Here is a 20,179-nt window from a genome sequence, read left to right as displayed (position 1 = left end):
CAGAGCACTGCTCCCAGCTCTTCCAGCCTCCTCCCCCTGCAGAGAGGGACGCCGTATATCGAGCGTGAAAACCCTGCCGATATACGGTCGTGTGAATGCACCTTAAGGGCTTGTTTTTTCCCGGGCGAGTTTTATTTTTCAATGGCACTATTTAATGTATCATATAATGTACTGAAAAACTCTTAAAATTTTTTAAGTGGAGTGAAATGGACAACAGCAGTATTTACAGGATTAACAGCCGCAATTGGCGTTTACGCAATTGGCGTTTACGCAATTGGCGTTTACGCTGATCGTGGTTTTGTGTGTCAGCTGTGAGTAACAGCCAGTACCCGAAATTTGTGGAGTGAAATTTGCTCCCGATCCCCCTTCGTAGAACTCCAAACACACAGGACGTATCTGTATGTCCTGTGTCGTTAAGGGGTAATGAATTGTTACTCCCTTGGGTGTTTCCAATTTAATGGAGCTGACAGCTCAGATGATGCATGATCAGCATGACTGGATGTAGACAGAGACTGCAGGAGACCAAACCGCTTGGGATATCAATAGGTGGTGTACAAATTAGTTTGTTATTTTAATGCAATCCACACTGTTAAAGGGAACCTGTCACCAGGTGTGAGCACAATAAACTTAGTTATGTTGTTCATATGGCAGGTTCCCTGGAGTTTGGGTGGTATTTCTTATACTTACCCGGCTTCCCAATCTAGCACGGTCACTCTCAAAAGTCAGTGCGGATCTGTAGCCAGACCACTGGTCGAATGCTGTGGATGCGCACTCCCACTGCTAAGTGAGTGCGCGTGCAGCCAGCTTTCCGGCTGCATAGACCACGCTGACTTTTGAGGGTGACAGAGCTGGATCAAGGCAAGTATAAAAAAACTTCCCCGGATCCTTGTGAAGCTGCCGTATGAGCATCACAACTTAGTTTACGGAGCAGAATTTGTAGTTTTCTGTGCACAGTATATAGAAGATAGAATAACAGTTTGGACTCCTCCCACTAGTTTTGAGAGAACAGAAAATCAAATATACAGCCTGCAAAGGGGAACATGGGGAAAAATGCAGGATACAAGTCAAATAATGGTCATGTACACACATCAGCTTCTTCTTAAAAACTATCAGAAAAATTAGGTACGTTTTAAGTTTAAACTTGAATACCTGGTATCTTTTTTGTAAATTCTACTAAGATCTGGACATGACTTGTCGCCATTGTTGTCAGAAAAACAAAGTTATCATCAGTGCTAAGGTTGTCCTACAAGAAAACAAAAAGCTTACTTTAGCAACTAACATATTATTTTGAACTGAGAAATACCTGCCAACATGTCAAAGAGTTTTGCGGGGTTGTTTGCCATAGCCTTTCCCAGTCATCTTTTATCCCCCAGCAAGCTGGGTACTCATTTTACCGACCTCGGAAGAATGCATGGCTCAGTCAACCTTGAGCCGGCTACCTAAACCATACGGGGATTGAACCCACAGCCTTAAGGTCGAGATCGAGAGCTTAGGACTGCATTTCTGCTGCCTTAACACTCTGCACCACATGGAGCTTTTGTCAAAATGTTGTTGCAATCATTAAAATAAAACCTTGAAATCGGACTCCTTAGAGGTTATTTTTCTTCTGTAGATCACATTGTGATTGCCGATCTTATCACAGACTGACATTCATTCCTAAATGGCAGATTTATAATGTCCCTACCCTAAGTACATGACTGATATGCATCTAGTTTATGAAATTATCTTTGATTATAATCTTTGTGACCTCCACGAAATATTGCAACACCTTAAAAAGCACATTGAAATGTGAGATTTTAAAAGAGATGTAATATATATTCCAGATGAAACAACAAATTCAACAACACCAATCATATCTAGCTATCTGAACCTCGTGCAGCTTTAAGCTTGTTGCTTGCTTTTGTTGATACAGGTACCACATGCTTAAAGGGGTTGTCCCGCGGCAGCAAGTGGGTCTATACACTTCTGTATGGCCATATTAATGCACTTTGTAATGTACATTGTGCATTAATTATGAGCCATACAGAAGTTATAAAAAGTTTTTTACTTACCTGCTCCGTTGCTGGCGTCCTCGTTCCCATGGAGCCGACTAATTTTCGCCCTCCGATGGCCAAATTAGCCGCGCTTGCGCAGTCCGGGTCTTCTGCTCTCTTCAATGGAGCCGCTCGTGCAGAATGCCGGCTCCGTGTAGCTCCGCCCCGTCACGTGCCGATTCCAGCCAATCAGGAGGCTGGAATCGGCAATGGACCGCACAGAAGAGCTGCGGTCCACGGAGGGAGCAGACCCCGGCGGCCATCTTCAGCAGGTAAGTATGAAGACGCCGGACCGCCGGGATTCAGGTAAGCGCTGAGCGGTTTGTTTTTTTAACCCCTGCATCGGGGTTGTCTCGCGCCGAACGGGGGGGGGGGCGGGGGGTTTAAAAAAAAAAAAAAAACCCGTTTCGGCGCGGGACAACCCCTTTAAGACACTGAGGGATAAATAGCAAGAACTCTAAAGGAAAGACTCTAGTTACTCCAAGTTCGTGTATGACTGAAGCCCTGTATATACTATTGATATTGATACAGGAATATGGCTAGGTACATATAAGTGTAGATCCAGTTTGCTGCAGAGGATCACGATGATCTGCCATTGCTTTCAATGGGGCTTTCATTGAAAGCAATGCAGCAAACCCGTGCAGTGATTTTTCAGGGAAGGGCTTTAATTATAAGCCCTTCCATGAAGATCATTCCTAGCTGTAGTAAAAAATAAATACTTACCTCTCCACCGCTGCCGGAGCTCAGGCGCTTCTAACTGCTAGGTCTCCGCCACTGTAATGAAGTTCTTTCAGCAGGCGGGGACTTAAAATCCCCGCCTGCTGAAAGGGCTGCGTCTGATTGGCTGAGTGCTCAGCCAATCACAGACAACGCTCAGCCATTCGTTTAATGACAGCTTAGTGCTGCCTGTGTTTCGGTCACAGCTCTCCGCCAATCACAGACAGTGCTTGGCTATTCATTGAACTACCAGCAGGACACGGGCTATAAGAATCTTATCAGCGTTGCCTACTGTGATAATAGCCTGCACTGCTGATAAGAGTTCATCACTCAATTCTAGAAAACTAGAATTGAACGATGAACGACTGATGCACGAAAACTGCACGATGTCCATGCATTTAGATGCAATGGTTTGCGCTCAAAAGACGGCTTTGAGTGAGAATTGTTTGGTCTAAATGGGCCATTAAAGGGGATAAAAGCATTTCCAGTTTGAACAGCATAATTACTGAAATTAAAGACTCCTTTACAATATGTTTTGGTGAAATAACTGCTGATTAGCCATCCCCAGTCCGTTCTATCCACCTCATGATAGAACTGGATAACGGCAAAACTATAGTGGCCATAAAATGGTTTATATGAAAAGGAAATTAACCTAAATCAAATACAGAGTATCCGTAGATATAGTTATAAGATAAGACTTTATACCCATGCCAGGGTTATTAGTCACCAAGAACGAGCACTTAAACCTCAAGGAAGTAAATAGTTATCACCGGAATCTAGGCAGTGGATTGTCTCTCTAGAGGTTAAATCGCAGATCCGTCTATTTATTCCGGTAACATGCCGCACATGTAAGTGAAACCTGAACAAATCCCATTTTAGTCAATGGAGTCCATTAGGCACTGTTCGACTCGGTCATAAGACGCAGCCGTTCAGTGTGCGTAATATGCGGTAAGAAACGTTACATAACTTTCCATTGTGTTTCACACACAGCTTGCAAAATGCACATGCAAAAAAGATTGCAGTATGCATTATCTTGGCATATATTATGTGTATGGGGCTTGTTGACACACAATGCATACTGTTACACGCTTCCACACAGGAAATTTGCCCGCTGTGCACAGGAAAAATAAATCATATGTGTAAGAAAGCACTTAGTCAGTTCTTTATGGATATTGGTACTGCATAATATAGATGATAGTTTTTGTATTCATAATTGCCATGTGTATATCTCATGTATAATTATCCATATACTCTTTTTGCACAATTTTGATGTGTTAGTGCTACAATCAGCAGGAGAAATGCTGCTGCATGCAACTGCTCCCACAGCTGAACCATTGGAAGGCATCAGCTAGCCACATTGCTGAGCCTCATTACAGAGAGGAGTATCTGACTGATTAGTCTCTCTACAAATACTTTTGGTTTATGCAGTGTGGTGTGATTTATAGCTGTGAGAACATGTGTTCTAGCCAGTATTTCTTGTTTTAGCCCAGTCTGGTCTAGTATGGCCAATCAATGTGTCTTGTTGCTTGGTTTTCTAGTTCCATATGTCTTTCCCACTTTGTGGTCTGTCTAATCTTTTCATTTTTGTCTGGGTTGGGTCATTTTATCATTTGCTTCTTTAACCGCTCATCTGGGACCTGATGCTCTTCCATTCTCAGCAATAGTGTTTTAGATCGGGTCAACCATAGGGACAAGTTTTTTAGGAACAGTGGAGGCTGGTGTCAAGGGTCAATATCAGAAACTGTTACAGTTTATCATCATCCAGTTACTATCAACCATTGGGTACTGGTGTACCTTGACGCCACCGGAAGTGGTGGGTGTACACCACCGAAAGTGGTGGGTGTACACCACAGCTAGGCTGCTTGACAGCCAGGTGACGCCCCCACTTCCCGATTGGCTGAAAAGCTTCTGGCTGCTGGAAGGTGCTAGGAGCGAGGAGGGAGTTTTGTGATGGATGGAGGGTTAGGCGTAGTTTAACAGTTAGGCGTAAATTATTCGCCTGAACAAGTCATAATTTACGCCTAACAGTGAAACAACTTATAACCCTAACCCTCCATGCATTACAAAACTGCCTACATGCTCCTAAGGTACAAATCCCCTGTACTGCTGGCAGCGCCTTCGATCCCGATGGCTGCATCACAAGCCCCATGCCGATGCTGCAGATCAACAGTAGGGCTGGGCAATCTGGCCAGGTGATGCTCCGCTCTCCGGCGTCTCTCTCTGTGCCCTACTGTCGCGCTCCTCTGCACCGCTGTAGCCTCTGATGTTGGGCCACTGCTCCGGCACTGCCGGTCCTCCGCTGTGAACGTCCCCAGCGTGGCTGTGCCTTCTCCCCTGTGCCCCGCGCTGTTGGTCCCCTGCTGCTCCCGCAGTGTTGGTCACCGCCGCTGCTTTACCTTTTCCCCCCTAAGCCTCTCCGGCACACCTCTCAGTGTGGCCCCCGCCCACCCAATCAGGAAGTGGGGGCATCACCTGGCTGTCAAGCAGCCTAGCAGTGGTTTACACCCACCACTTCGTTGGCGTCAAGGTACACCAGTACCAACCATTGCCCCAGTCATCGGTTGGTGAGTCCTTAGTTGCATTTGTATTTTCATTAAGTTAATACATGCTTCATATCTATATTTCTTGCGGGTCCTGATTGTTATGCTATACTGATGCACTGTTAGTCCTGGGAGACAATGAGGAAAGACAACTGCTAAAGGTGAACCTGAAGGTACATTTACACACAACGATAATTGCTCAAAATTCACTCAAAAGCCATCTTTTGAGTGATAATCGTTGCTTGTAAATGTGTGCCCGTCATGCACTCACCATGCACTTTTCGTCCATCGCTGAGTTCAGTTCAGCTTAAATTCCGTTGTCCATGATAAGAGGATTCTTTCAAGCTGCTGTCCTGCTGGAGAACAATAGTGGTGTATTTAGAGAACAGACCACCCACTGTTCTCTAAATCATGCAAATGAAGCTACTTAGCTTCTAGTGGGCTGTTTAACCCATTAGTAGCTAATGCAAAATGATTGCTCAAAACTGTCAGTTTCTGACGAATTTTGAGCGATCATCTGTGTGTAAATGGACCTTCAGTTCTCCTATTAACATGCAGCTGGCATCTTCACAATCAGTATATTGTTTGGGCGAATGTCATTCCATGAGCAAACATTCATATTACAAAACAGTTGTCGACATATAAGTAGACAAGCCAAGGTGTGCACATAATTTTACTTTGTTCCAATAGGATAAGGTATCTTGCTTTATTCCTGCTGTTAGAGTGCATTTACATGGGTGAGTTTCATGCGAGTGCGATTTCAATTTACGAAACTCAGACTGATATCACACTTGAAAAGATGTGAATTTTATGCGTGTGCAATATGTTTTGCGAGAAAAACGTATCACACTTGCATCGCAGCACTTGCAATTTTCTTGTGCATGAAAATCGCCCATTATTCCCTATGAGAGCAGAAAAATGACATTGCACGAAACTCACATGCAAGTGAGTTTTTAGCTCCTGTAGGGATTGTTTTTGCAGAATAGGCATTGTGTATTTGCAAGCGTAAATGTGTTTTTTGCAGCACTTTTCGCGCGTGCAAATTGTGCATATTTGCATGTCCAAAAAAGCATGCAATGATGCTCCCAGCCATTGAAATGGCTAAATAGTGTAATGAGTTCAAGATGTATTTCTTTTCTGCACAAATGCAGACAAAAATAGAGCATTACTGCAGGTTTTTTCTCGCAACACAATTGCACACGCAAAATACGCACTTGTGCCCAAACCCATACACATCAATAGATTCTATTTTCTGCATTTTGCACGTGCAAAATTCTTGTGCGCAAAAACGCAATCAGATATGCCCATCTGCCATAGGCCTAAAGACGAGAAAAGAATTCACTACATCTTGTGACAGCGGCTTCATTATGTCTGCCCATACTGACTAGAACTAAATAGTCTAGAGTCAAAATAACACATTTGGTAAATGTTACATATTCCATTAATTTAGCAGTGCCAACAAATATTCAAATGACTTGGTTTTAATCACGTCTCATTGAACTCTATCGCATAACAATACTTACTACCAGCTTAGTAATCAGGTCCTGAGGCAGTCGATGTTTGTTGTACGCATCCATCACATTCTCAAGTAGTTGTATCTGCTGCTCTGTAAGTTCTGCTTTCACCTGCTTCAACATGAATTAGGCAATATATCCAGTAATTGTGTTTATTAACATAATAAAAAAATACTGACATATGAGTAAATTTAGTTAACAACTAGAGATGAGCGAGTATACTCGCTAAGGCTAACTACTCGAGCGAGTAGTGCCTTAGCCGAGTATCCTCCCGCTCGTCTGTAAAGATTCGGCTGCCAGCACGGGTGACAGGTGAGTTGCGGCGGGGAGCGGTGGGGCAGAGAGGGAGAGAGAGATCTCCCCTCCGTTCCTCCCCGCTCTCCCCCGCTGCTCCCCGCCCCCGGCCGGCCACCGAATCTTTAGAGACGAGTGGGGAGATACTTGGCTAAGGCACTACTCGCTCGAGTAGTTAGCCTTAGCGAGTATACTCGCTCATCTCTATTAACAACCTATTTTTCATTGCTCTAGTACATATTAAAACACTATAGATTCATAATTGCATATGCACCCATATTGTATACTTTTTTTTCCCCCTATGGGAGAAATTAAGATTCTATTTGTGCACTATATTTTCTGGTTCCACGATCATATAAATACTGTAGAGTTAAATATAATGTAGGATGGCATAAGAAAAATGCTCCGAATGCACTGTAACTCAGATATAAAAAGGAGGGTGGAGCAGGACCCAGTGAGATGATTGTGGAGTAAAAAGTGTTTCGAATGATGGAGGTGCTGCCAACCAGATAACGCTGGGCGTGAGTATAGCGAAAGAGAATGTGGTAAAATACTGGTGGTGAAGGCGCAACACTCTAATCTAGTTGAAAGCTAAAGGTCCAAAAGGCGATAGTGAAAGCATTTCTTTTTTATTTAACAACATAGAGAACCAGCAAGTGAATACGCGTTTCAGGGGCGAGCTCCTTCGTCAGTTCACCTGGATTAAACATGACAGGATACCTGAGGGTGACACAATTCCTAAGGTTTTTGGATGTGCCTATATGTGGCAGGGAGACAGGGAGGAAAGGGGGGCTTCTCGGCCCCGAAACGCGTATTCACTGTCATGTTTAATCCAGGTGAACTGACGAAGGGGCTCGCCCCTGAAACGCGTATTCACTTGCTGGTTCTCTATGTTGTTAAATAAAAAAGAAGTGCTTTCAATATCGCATCTTGGACGTTTAGCTGTCAACTAGCTTACAGTGTTGCGCCTTCACCACCAGTGTTTTATTACATTCTCTTCCATATACACTGTGATAAGCCTAGTCCAAGGCCCATTGGGTAGAACATGACACATGAATTCAAAGACAGGGAGATTGCCTGTGTCCTGCACCACCACCTCCTATCCTGTACCATGTGTTCATTTTAAGTTTTGCACTGAGTATTTGTTTTAAATTGCTTTCAACCTTCCAAACGACAATATATTCAGTCTTTGCCTAGGCTCCCCAGTATCTCAATGGACAAATGTCGTGGCATAGATTAGGATAGCCAACTGAGGGTAAACAGCACTGGTCATAACTATCGCATATATTGCTAACCATCTTATCAGATTCTTAACAAGTAGGCATTGTCCAAAGTGAAGAACCACTTTAATATTTACTATACCATTAAAAGGTTTTTCCCAAAATTAACTTTTATCACCTATGAATAAATGAAAAAAGTATACTCAGTGGGAGTCTCACTACTGAGACCCCCACCAATCCCAAAAACAGGGATTTGCACTGTGATCCGGCAGTGAGGAGGAGAGGGGACATGGTACCCCCTGATCTTGGGTGTTACCTGTGCTGCTTAGACCTGTATTACTATTGTCTCTAGCAGCACAGCTCCACAGGTGGTTGAGGGTTAATTGAGCTAGCTGGGTGTGGTGATCTCCTGCTAGCCAATCCCCTGGGTTTGAGCTCACATATAAACCCAGCTCTTGTCAGTGTCTATCTGGGTTCCAGAGTGAGCAGTCATGAATCCTTGTCTGTTGCAGCTTTCTGTGTGTTTTGTGTTTTTGCTGGTTCATGTCCGTTTGTACATTTATTTTTCTGTCAGTTTTGTGTCAGCTTGCTGTATGATCTGTGATCTGTGTCCTGTCCTGTTGCAGCTTGCTGTGTGAACTGTGTCCGGTTCTGCTAGACTCTTGTTAGTGTAGGGACTAGCAGTATAACCAGAAGCCGTGAAGTGGCCTGATAGCTTCCATGTTTTGTACACAATGTCAACTAATACCTGGTATTTATATATATATAGCTTATCATCTGCTATTAGTGGTTGCATTTTGGCTACTGTATGCTGTGTTCTCTGCTCTGTGTATCCTGTTGTTCTGTCCCTGTTATGTGGTATGTGTATGTCTCCTGTTCTGTGGCGTGGTTCCTAGGATCAGCTAGGGCCCAGTTTCGAAGACCGCTGGGCCGTCCTTTTATTGGGGCGATGTCCCCGCTTAGGTAGGGCCATGTCATCCTCCCTGGTAGCACAGGGCAAGTTTGTCTGAAACAGTTGTGCATCCATTCTCCTTCTCATTTGATCACGATCGTGTGGGCCTCTTTCTTGGCTTGCCCACACGATTGTAACATTGGGATCAGTAGTGATGCCCCTACCAATCATATTCTTATCACGTATCCTGTGGATAGGTAACAAATGTCACTTTAGGAATGAGCCCTTTATGTGTAATATATATATAGAGGGCAACATGACATTAATCTATGAAAAAAATCTAACACATAATTTAAGGGAAAGGGTTTGGAATGCTTCTATGTAATAGATGAAGGGTACGGTCACATGCAGCAGATTTGTTTGAGACAGTTCTGTTACTGCTCTATTCATCTTAATGGGGATTTTGTAAATACATTCCAGTTTTACAAATTTGTACAACACATTTTCTGCATGTGAACAAAAGTTCAACCTGACTTCTAATCAACTTGATATTGCATCTAAAAAGTGAATAATTTTAGCCATGGTTGTAAAATAAAAGTTTAACTTTATATGTTCATAACATTCGATATTAGGATATACTAAAAAAACAAACAGTAAAGCCCCATTTACACGCAACGATTATCACTCAGAATTCGTCCAAACGATGGCTTTTGAGTGATAGACGTTGTGTGTACTGTGCACTCTTCGTTCATCGCTGACTTTAGGTCAGCATAAAATCCTTGTCCCTGATAAGAGGGATGGCATGCTGTGTTCTCCACGGCAGTGCTGATAGCATTGTATGCAGCCGTCAGCCCACGGCAGAACAAAGCAGATGTATTTAGAGAGCAGACCACCTGCTGTTCTCTTAATACATGCAAATGAAGCTAGTTAGCTACTAAAGGGCTGATTAGCCCATCAGTAGCTAATGCAAAATGATCGCGCAAAACTGTCCGTTTCTGCCAAATTTTGAGTGATCATATAATGGGCTTGTTCTTGTGTCTGGTCCCCTGCACTGCTTGGTGTACTGTCATTAGAGACACATTCGGCACCACCCGTCACCCCGTCACACACTGTGCCCATACCGGCTTAATCCTTCCTGTCTCCGGGGAACATAGAGAGTAGCACCACAGGGTCGGCGTGCATGTCTGAGCTCTAAATGGCATCCACGATCTCAGCGGTCTTGTACTGAGTAACGCTTGCAGTAACACACACTTCTTCATTCTTGGCTGGTGTGGCTGCGATACTGGTGCTCTGGAGGACTTCTGGCTGAGGTTCTTCTGGAGAAGCGTCTTCATTTGGATTACCTCTAGCGGCCAGCACTAGCACGTACACGGCACATGTTATCACGGCGCGGAGGCCCATAGACTGCCAATCTCTTCTACCCATATGGAGACATTTCTGCGTTACATCAGCCCTCTACAGCAGCCCTCTCCATGACCTGCTTCCACTAGAGGCAGGAGTCTTCTGTGCGGGGCGGTGTGTAAATGGGGGCTTTACTGTTTGGTCTTCTAATTTATGTTAATATTGAATGTTATGAACAAGTAAAGTTAATCCTTTGTTTCACTTTGTTTGTAGTCACAGGTTATAACATATTAGCTTAGTCTAGTCGGAAGCAAAGTATACAAATGACAAATATTACTTCTGATGAGAACATGGAAAACGTGACCCTTATATTTTCTCAAGATTTGAAGCATATAGATAAAACTTTCACTGAAATGGTTGTCCCATGAAAAACAATGGGTCAGATTTACTAATACTGTCTGCTAGTTAGACAAAGCAAACCTAGACTCGACCGTCTTGAAATGCACCAGATTTATCACAGGGATCCTGTTGGATGATAAATCTGTCATATCTTCAGACTGTCTAGTCTAACTTTACATCTCCTATTAGTTGGCTAAAGGCCCACTTACACGCAAAGACAATCTTTTAAACGATTGAAAGATTGACAGTTTTGAAGCTCCTGTGCCCCAATGCAGAATCTGTAATGGAGCCCCCATCTGTAATGCTTTATTCATAGTACTGGGCTCCCTATATGGAGAAGAGAGGCCTTTTGGCCCCCCCTAAGGCTCTTGAGCCCGGGTGAAACCGCATCCCCTATAGTTACACCAGTGCCTACCAGAGGCGTACCTTGAAGCTTCTGGGCCCCAATGCAAAATCTGTAACAGGGCCCCCATCTATAATACTTTATTTATAGTACTGGGCTCCCTATATGGAGAAGAGAGGTCTTATGGGCCCCCTAAGGCTCCTGGGCCCGGGTGCAACCGCATCCCCTGCACACTCTATAGTTACGCCCCTGGTGCCTACACATAATTAGAGAGCAGAGAGGAGCAAGACTGAGCATGTAGCAAAAACAGCTGTGATAGATAGAATTAATTATATCTATCTAATGCTGGAGAAACCTAAAAAATGATTGATGTTAAAGAACACTGTTCATACCTGATGTAGCTTTGTGGTAGATGTCACTTGTTTTATCTCAATTCCATCATTGTCTTCACCAAATAATTTTTCAGACGGAAGCTTAACATTTTTTCGTAGTCGTTTTGACTTGCACTGTATCTCTGTCAGTAAACCTAGGATGTTGAATTGAAGAATTTTCAGCTACATAGTAAGGTGTATTAATCTGGTCTTTAAAGCGATCCTCTGGTCCTGGACAAACAAAGATGGTCGCACCAGCTTCTTTGACTACTTGATACACACTGTGCATTAGTATGTATCAATAGTGTAAGACACTTTGATTGACCAGTGCTGCCCATGTGAACAGCACTGACCAGTCACAGCAGCCTGTAGTATCCTAGACTACCAATCGATACTAATGGACAGTGTGTATTAGGTAGTCAGGAAAGGGCTGTGGACAGCTTTGGTTGTCCAGGATCGGAGGATCGCTTTAAGGCTACAACAACATGTAGCAAACTATCTGCAGCAAAGAATTCAACGCAAATCCAAGTTACACTCCACACCGAAATCCACTTCAAAATCTGCTTGTAACACGCAGATTTGAAGACCTGAAGTCCATGCTGAAAATCCGTAGCATCAAATTAACATGCTGTGGATTCAAAATCCATAGCGCTGGTCAATTTAAACTGCAGATATTTTATGCAACATGTGGATGAGATTCTAATCTATGTATTGTATGAGCTATTGTAAGTCCAACTTATTTAATGCAAATTTATGTGAAAATCTGGCAGCATTGGTCTTGTATATCCAAATGTGTTTACAGTAATAACTTTGATATCATCGGTATTTGGGCTCCCACACACTTGCGGTTTTTTAACACTGCGGTTTTTTACGCGAATGTCAATGGGACTTTCTAATGTTAAAAACGCATCGCACAAAAGTCGCAAAGCACAAACTTGCGATACATTTTTAACATTAGAAAATCCCATTGACATTCATGTTTAAAAAAAATCAGCGTTAACGCAGCCTTAAAAAAAAAATGCAAGTGTGTGGGAGCCCTTAGGGTAACAGGGCAATTTGTTACAAAGACCGGGATTATTGAACTGTGATATGTCTTCCTGGCACTCAAATTTGAAATGTTGTAGATGATAGATTACTGGGAGGGGCTGGTGCGGGCCCAGCAGTCCTGTTTCACATTAGCACCAATGACAAAGTCAGAGGTACTGGGAGATTCTTAAATGTGGTTTCAGGGACTCAGGACATAAGCTTAAGGTGAGGACTAGAGATGAGCGAGCGTACTCGCTAAGGCAAACAACTCGAGCGATTAGTGCCTTATGCGAGTACCTGCCCGCTCGTCTCAAAAGATTCGGGTGCCGGCAGGGAGCGGAGGGGGAGAGCAACTCACCGCTCTCCCCCGCCGGCACCCGAATCTTTAGAGACGAGCGGGCAGGTCCTCGCATAAGGCACTAATCACTCGAGTAGTTTGCCTTAGCGAGTACGCTCGCTCATCTCTAGTGAGGACCTAAAATATAGTAGTTTCAAAAATACTATCTGTAACACCTGCTACACCAGAGGGGCAGCGAAAGTTTAGGGAGCTAAACAAGTGGTTGAAGATCTGGTGTAGAACTGGCTGACTTACTGTTTGCTACAGGCTCTACCATAGGGATGGGCAGCATCTCAGTGGGGTAGAAAATGACTAGATGGTTGGAGCAGTGTTTAAACTAGTGCTGGGGAGGGCAAGATAATGTAGATAGTGAACTGGAACTTATTAATGAATCTTGGGATGAAAAGGAGGGAGAGGTTAAAATAACTAATAAAATAGGCAATAACCAAAAATCTCAAAATTGTATGCTAATTCTAGACGTTGGACAAATAAAACTGAGGTTCTATGGTAGCAATTAATAATGTCTGAATACAAATATGACCCAGAATGACTGAGACATGACTGGATAGTAGCTATTACTGAGAAGTTAACTTGCAAGGTTACAGTTTGTTCAGAAATGGTAATAAAAACTGGAAAGGAGGAGGAGTTTACTTTTATTTAATATTCTGTCTAAAGTTCACACTACAGGAAGATAGATATGAGGGAGATGAACATGTGGAGCATGTGGGTAGAAATACATGGAAGGAAAAACAATAATCAAATACTGATCGGGGTTTGCTATAAGACAGTAAATCAGAATCCGCAAAAAATCTACAACTAAGGCCGGCTGCACATGTCCCAGTTTGAATTGCGGAATCCGCCATCATTACCTGTGCGGATAAACTGTGGTATTACAAGAATAGAATATTCACATGTCCGCTCACAGGAGCGGAAGCGATTTCCACGAGTGGAAATAATATCGCAGCATGCTCCATTTTTGTACAGATTCCACACGGATGGCTTCCATTGAAGTCAATGGAAGCCGTCCGACCCGTGGCCCATCCGCAATTTACATTGCGGACAGGTCACGAGTACCTTCTTCATCACCTAGCAATGGCGCTGGAAAAAACACATATTTTTTAAAAACTTTGTACTGTGCATGACTGCCGGCGAGGCATCGCATACGCAACACAGAGGGAGAGAGGTACGCAGGATCATTGGCCATGGTCAGGGACGGATTCCACTGTGGGCTCCCACATGCGAAATCCGACCCGGTCGTGTTCAGCCAACCTAAGGCAAACAGAAGAGGCTGCGAATCACAATGTGGTGGTTGTTCTGGAGGACTTTAACCACCCAGATATAAACTGGGAAACTGAAACCTGTGAATCTTGTATAGGAGATTGCTATGAAAATCAATTGCTGTAGTAGGTGGGCACCTTTTTACTGTATGTACCAACCTTTTATATGACGCATTATCAAATGCTTTGGAAAAATCTAGATACAGTATATGACATCCTGTGGCTCCCCCTGGTCCAGTCTAGAACTTACAGATGAGATACATTTTACCTTGATTGTGATAGCACACAGAAATATATCCTATCCCATTAAAAAGCTATTGTTCTTTCATGTTAACTCAACAAAGCCCATTGTAAAGTAATTCAAAGTGTAAATAAACCACCCTGAAAGCATGGCACACTGTGATACCACATCGTATTAAAGGCCCATTTAGACACAACGATATTCGCTCAAAAGCCATCTTTTGAGTGATAATCGTTGTGCCTAAACATGCCCATCTTTCAGTTTTCTGACAAACGACGGCCCTCAGTTCGGCTTGAAATCCATCCTTCAGCAGAACAGCTGATAAGACGGACCGCACGCTGTGTCTGCCCAGGGACCGATGATAACAGCTGATTGCATTGTATCACCTGTTCTCAGCCCCACAGGCAGAACAAAAGGAATTTATTCAGAGAACAGCAGGCGGTCCTCTAAATAAATTCAGCTCCAGGCTGCTCATGGGCTGCTAATTGGTACAAATAGGCATTAGTACCAATTAGCAGATTATGCAAAATGATTGCTCAAAAGCCACCTTTTGAGCGATCCTCTGTGTGTCTAAACAGGCTTTAAGAGTCAAGCTTAAAGAGTAATCAATTTGTATCTCCTCATAGAAACTGATCAGATTAGTCTAACAGGACCGATCCCTCATAAATCCATGCTGATATTGAGTTATACATTGTATTTTCCTTGAAATCGACCAGAATAGCATCTGTTAGAAAACCTTCGATCATTTTACCTACAATAGAGGTTAGATATACAGGCCTATTGTTTCCAGGCTCACTTTTTGACCTCTTATTGACTATTGGCACATTTCCTATACACAAGTCCTGTGGAACAGACTGTGTCACTATAGAGTCCTAAAGGGAACTTGTCAGGTATCACTGTGTTCATAAAAGTCTGAACTATTAAAATATTGCATTAGTCATCCCACATGGAGAATGCCATAAATAGCATGAAATTATCAATAAGTAATTTGCATGCCAAAATGGTACCTCTAAAAACTACCATTTACTCCGCAAAAAACAAGTCCTCATACAGTTTCATCAATAGAAAATGAGAACGATATGAGTCCCAAAATCTAGTAATATAAAGCAAATTTTTTAAAAAGTTTGCTTTTAGTGGATGCTATGAAACTCTGCGGCTTTTTCATTACAAAATCTCTCAACCTTTTAGCTCTCACAAAAACATGGGATTTAACATTCTGACACTGCCTTTTCTGCTGCTATATCTTATGGTGGGGTTTGCTTTTCCCATATCCCCAGACCTGAGAACAGGTGTAATTGAGGAGTAAGCATTCTTCATTCTTCACAATGCACTTTCCAGATTATCTCCCCTTACATTCCCCACTTCTGAGGTCCACACATGCAGACTCTTTATTCTTATGAGTGGCTGTTGCTTACCAACTCCACCAGTTCCTTAATCACTTTGCCGCTTGGTTTTCTGATTTTCTAGCTTCTGATATTCTAACTCTCATTATGGGTGACTTTAACATCTCCAATAATAATCCAGACTCTCCATCTGCATCATTGACCTACTTCCTAGGCCTCTCACAACTCATAGCTTCTCCCACAAAGATGGCAATACAGTTGACTAGGTCTTCTTCCGGCTATGTTCTATCTCTGACTTTTCATATTCACCTCTTTCATTCTTTGACCAAAATGTTCTCTCCTTTACTATCAAGTACTCTTGGCTTTCTCAGTACAACTCCTACCTATTGCACACACAGAAATCTACAGCCTATTGACACAATTTTATAGACTCCCTACAGTCGTCATCATTTTCACTTCCTTCTCTTGTCTTGATTTGGCTACTAAACACTATCGTGACCCCCTGAGAAGGTGCCCTGTACAAAGCAGCAACTCTTACACGCCGACCCTCCTACCATGGCAACTTTGGCCCACAACTCAAACATGTTTCCCTCAGTGATTCTCTAGGTGTGCTAAATGATTGTGCAGCAAAGCAGAAGTTTGCAGATTTTCTCCATTGCAAAGTCATGCTCAGAACGTACTACTCTGCCCTTCACTATACCAAACAATCCTATTTCATGTCTCTCATTTCCTCACTGTCTAACAACCTAAAACAACTCTTTGATACTTTTCGCTCCCTCTTTAGCCCTAAAGTTTAGCCACTTATTGCTGATCTTAGTGCTGAAGACCGAAGGTTTGATTCCCTTCCCTCTTACACCACCTCTAGTTCACTCTCAGCATTTGACCCAATAAAGTCATCTCCAGGCTCCTCTCCCTACTACCTGCACTAGTGACCTATTTCATCACACCTCACCCAGTCTCTATTCCCGGCTCTCACCTAACTATAATATTTAACCTGTCTTTCTTCTGATATCTTCCCTCCTCTTTTAAACATGCAGTCATATCCCCACTACTTAAAAAAATCTCTTGAACCGTTCTGTGCTGCCAACTGTGTGCAGTAGAGAGAAAGGCATTTCTCCATGCTGGATGAATGAGGTAGAAAACCCAAGGGAAAGAAGCCTAGTTTCAACAACTGGTGGAGAGATGGGTGGACTGTCTATTGAATCACCTGAGGGGGCTCAATAAAAGGAGCAGAGTTTATAGTTTGTGTTGGGCATCATCACTTTGACTCCAACGGTAGCATGCATGTTATTCCAGTTATTGGCTTTTTGGTCCCCTGTTTTTCTGATTCCTGTTCCTACTCTGTATACCATTTTATATCCCTGTTCTGTTTTTCCCTTTTGTTCTTTTATCCTGACCTGATCTGATTGTCTGCATTCCTGTGTAGCGAAACTCTGATCTCTATTTACTTGTCTGACTCCCCCCTGGTTTGGACCCTGACTGAATCTCGTATGCCTTTTAGCTCTAACTTTCTTCTCTGACTTCCCAGGACTGATCCCTGGTTGGTTTGAGTCTGTTGCCTGTTCGCTTTACCAACCAGCAGCTATTCAGTGTCACAAAATAGGGCTCATAGGCAACTGAGGCCATAATCCTTTAAAAGTGGTGGAAGGGTGAAAACGTGGTCCCTAGAACTGCTAACCAGAGTAGACAGAGCAAATCCTGGTTGTGGACGTGCATTTGTTGGACAGGCTGTTCCTCCCTTAACAGAAATGTCACAGAGAGCCTCTCAGAAATGACTACCAGTATGGAGAAGAGAAAGCATTGCCAGGGCCTGTGCAAACCGGGCAGCACTAAACGGTACAGAGGCCTTGTGTGCCATGTGTGGAGGTGGCAGGCAGTAGGCCTACACCTATTAGAGGTAGTGGTGTGTGTCTAGTGCGAGTGCAGACATGCAGGTTTTATTTTTGCATTTCTGTGATGTGAATTAAAGCTGCTGGCACAGACCAGTTTTAAACCAAAAACTGGTGTTTTGGAGTATATGTTGTGTGTATGCCACTTATCTTGCCAAGGAAGACGGTGACCTCAGCATTTTCACAGCCCCAAGTGTCATATGGGGAATAAATGATGTAATAGTTATTTCTTTACCTTAATCCGGAGACCACGATAGTTTCCACTACATGTCATGTATTCTATGCTAATTGTAGGGTTTAAAGATGTTGAGTATCCTCGCTAAAGGCAATTGCTCGAGCAAGCATTGCCTTTAGCAAGTATCTCCCTGCTCGAGACCAAAGGTTCGGGTGCTGGCAGCGGGCATGGAGCTGCGGGGGAGAGCGGGGCGGAACGGAGATCTCTCTCTCCCTCTCTTCCCCCTGCTCCCTCCTGCTGACAGCCGCTACTCACCGCTCGACCCGCGCCGGCACACGAACCTGCAGTCTTGAGCAGGGAAGATACTTGCTAAAGGCAATGCTCGCTCGAGCAATTGCCTTTAGCGAGTATACTCGCTCATCTCTAGTAGGGTTGTCATTTATATACCGTATCTAATAATTGGTTATTATTACATTGGTGACACAATAATCTATATAATGTAAACATGTAACTGATAAATAAATGGCAACAACTAAAAAGGAGAATAGAACTAATAACCAGCAGAACGTTTACTGAATCACTTACATTCTGCAAGCATGCCCTTCTCTTTACATTTCCGCAGGCGACATTCCTGGCATTTCCTCCTCATGTACATATCCATTTCACAGTTGCCTCCATTTTTACAGTTGTAAACAGCATTTTTAGTTATACTTCTTCTGAAAAATCCTGCAGATTCAAAGCAGAGTGGGTGCACTTAATGCAGGTTTGTATGAACCGTTGCTATAAGCAGAAAGTTAGCACTTTAATATTTTCTGAACTTCTATATAAATGTTACCTAAATTGTACAAGGATCTTCAGAACTATAGTTAGACAAAGTCCAACACACGAAATCAAACAGTAAGAGGGATTACTTTCATTTATGTATTGATCTAAGTATTCCAACATTAAATGTCTTGGTTAGTAAAGTACACTGGATAGCCACTTTATGAAACACATCTCATTGAACTTCTTTTGGCCTTCAGAGCCATCAGAAGACCCAGGGTGTGCTAAAATAACATTCCCTACATGATTACTCCACCTCTACCAGCCTGAACTGTTAACACCGACAGGAAAAGTTCATCAATTTATGCTCCTTGCACCAAATTCTAACCTCCCACCCGTGTAGTGCGACAGCCATCTGGATTAATTTACTCAAAGTCTTCCCATTGCTCAGTGATCCAATTTTTGCCCTCTTTTACCTACTGGAGCCTTGCGTTTCTATTTCTTTTAGGGCAGCCCCCCACGGATGTATCTACACATGCAATATGCAGAGAATAGAACCTATTGAATTCAATGCATACACTCTGAACTCCATTTTTGTGCGCCTGAAAAAAACTGCAGCATGCTCTATTTTAGTGCGCGTATGCGCACAATAGGCCCTCATAGGAGTCTATGGGAGGTGCGCAGTTGCACACTCGAAACCCACATAAATGCGCATTACGCTGCACAATTTCACTGGAAAAATAACACATCTGGAACTAATTAGGCTGCATAATCTTTTGAATTACGGCCCGGGTGTGTCCCCTGCCCATGTAAAATATCACAGTCAGTGCAAAAAGTACAGTAAAATGCACAAAAGTGCTACGTTTATGGCGCAAATACATTGCGCTAACACGTGCGTTTTTGCGCATACGCCCGTATGAAGCTGGCCTTAGACAGCAATGGCACTCAAATGGGCCGTTGGCTGTTATAGCCCATCTGTGCTAAGGAGCGACAAGTTGTGCGTTCAGACAAGGTTTAATACTCAACATTGTATTCGGCTGCAACTTGCTTGTATCTGCACCTCATAGAAACCAAAGATTAAAATACAGAAGCATTTGGAGGATAATAAACATCCCAGGGCAAGAGGCGTGAACCCCTTTTGTGCGTTGTCCCATGGTTTCATATATTTCCAGGAGGAATAACAGAGGAACAGCAAAATGAAAAGTTTTAAGAAAAGATGTTCCAGAATTATTTCACGGGGATTTCATAGTATTTATTAAAATGGACATCAGGAAAGCTCTCAGCATCTCTAACACGTATAGTTACCATTGTAGAATTGTATGGCTCTTCAGCAATATTTACATCAATGGTCAGTTACACTCTCAGGTTTTTGACCAATTTCTCACCAGTCAATGCAATATTAATTTGATTTATATGTCTAAATAGTCAAGTGATTAATTTAAAATCTGTTGGATACACTGTAAAA

The 20,179-nt window shown here is 43.0% G+C and overlaps 1 protein-coding gene across 1 annotated transcript in view; it reads right to left on the bottom strand.

Moving 5' to 3' along the window:
- The window catches only part of NR1H4 (nuclear receptor subfamily 1 group H member 4), a 62,265-nt gene that overhangs the window by 28,841 nt on the left and 13,245 nt on the right, over positions 1 to 20,179 (bottom strand). The window contains exons 3-6 of the mRNA XM_066591395.1: positions 18,538 to 18,678; positions 11,686 to 11,819; positions 6,814 to 6,915; positions 1,150 to 1,243 (exon numbers count right to left, since the gene is read on the bottom strand). Of these exons, the coding sequence (XP_066447492.1) occupies positions 1,150 to 1,243; positions 6,814 to 6,915; positions 11,686 to 11,819; positions 18,538 to 18,678 (471 nt within the window). The remainder of the gene's footprint in view (positions 1 to 1,149; positions 1,244 to 6,813; positions 6,916 to 11,685; positions 11,820 to 18,537; positions 18,679 to 20,179) is intronic.

This window comes from Eleutherodactylus coqui, chromosome 2 (assembly GCF_035609145.1).
Source record: "Eleutherodactylus coqui strain aEleCoq1 chromosome 2, aEleCoq1.hap1, whole genome shotgun sequence".
In the NCBI taxonomy this organism is placed as follows: domain Eukaryota; kingdom Metazoa; phylum Chordata; class Amphibia; order Anura; family Eleutherodactylidae; genus Eleutherodactylus; species Eleutherodactylus coqui.
This window is presented reverse-complemented; position numbering and strand designations above follow the sequence as displayed.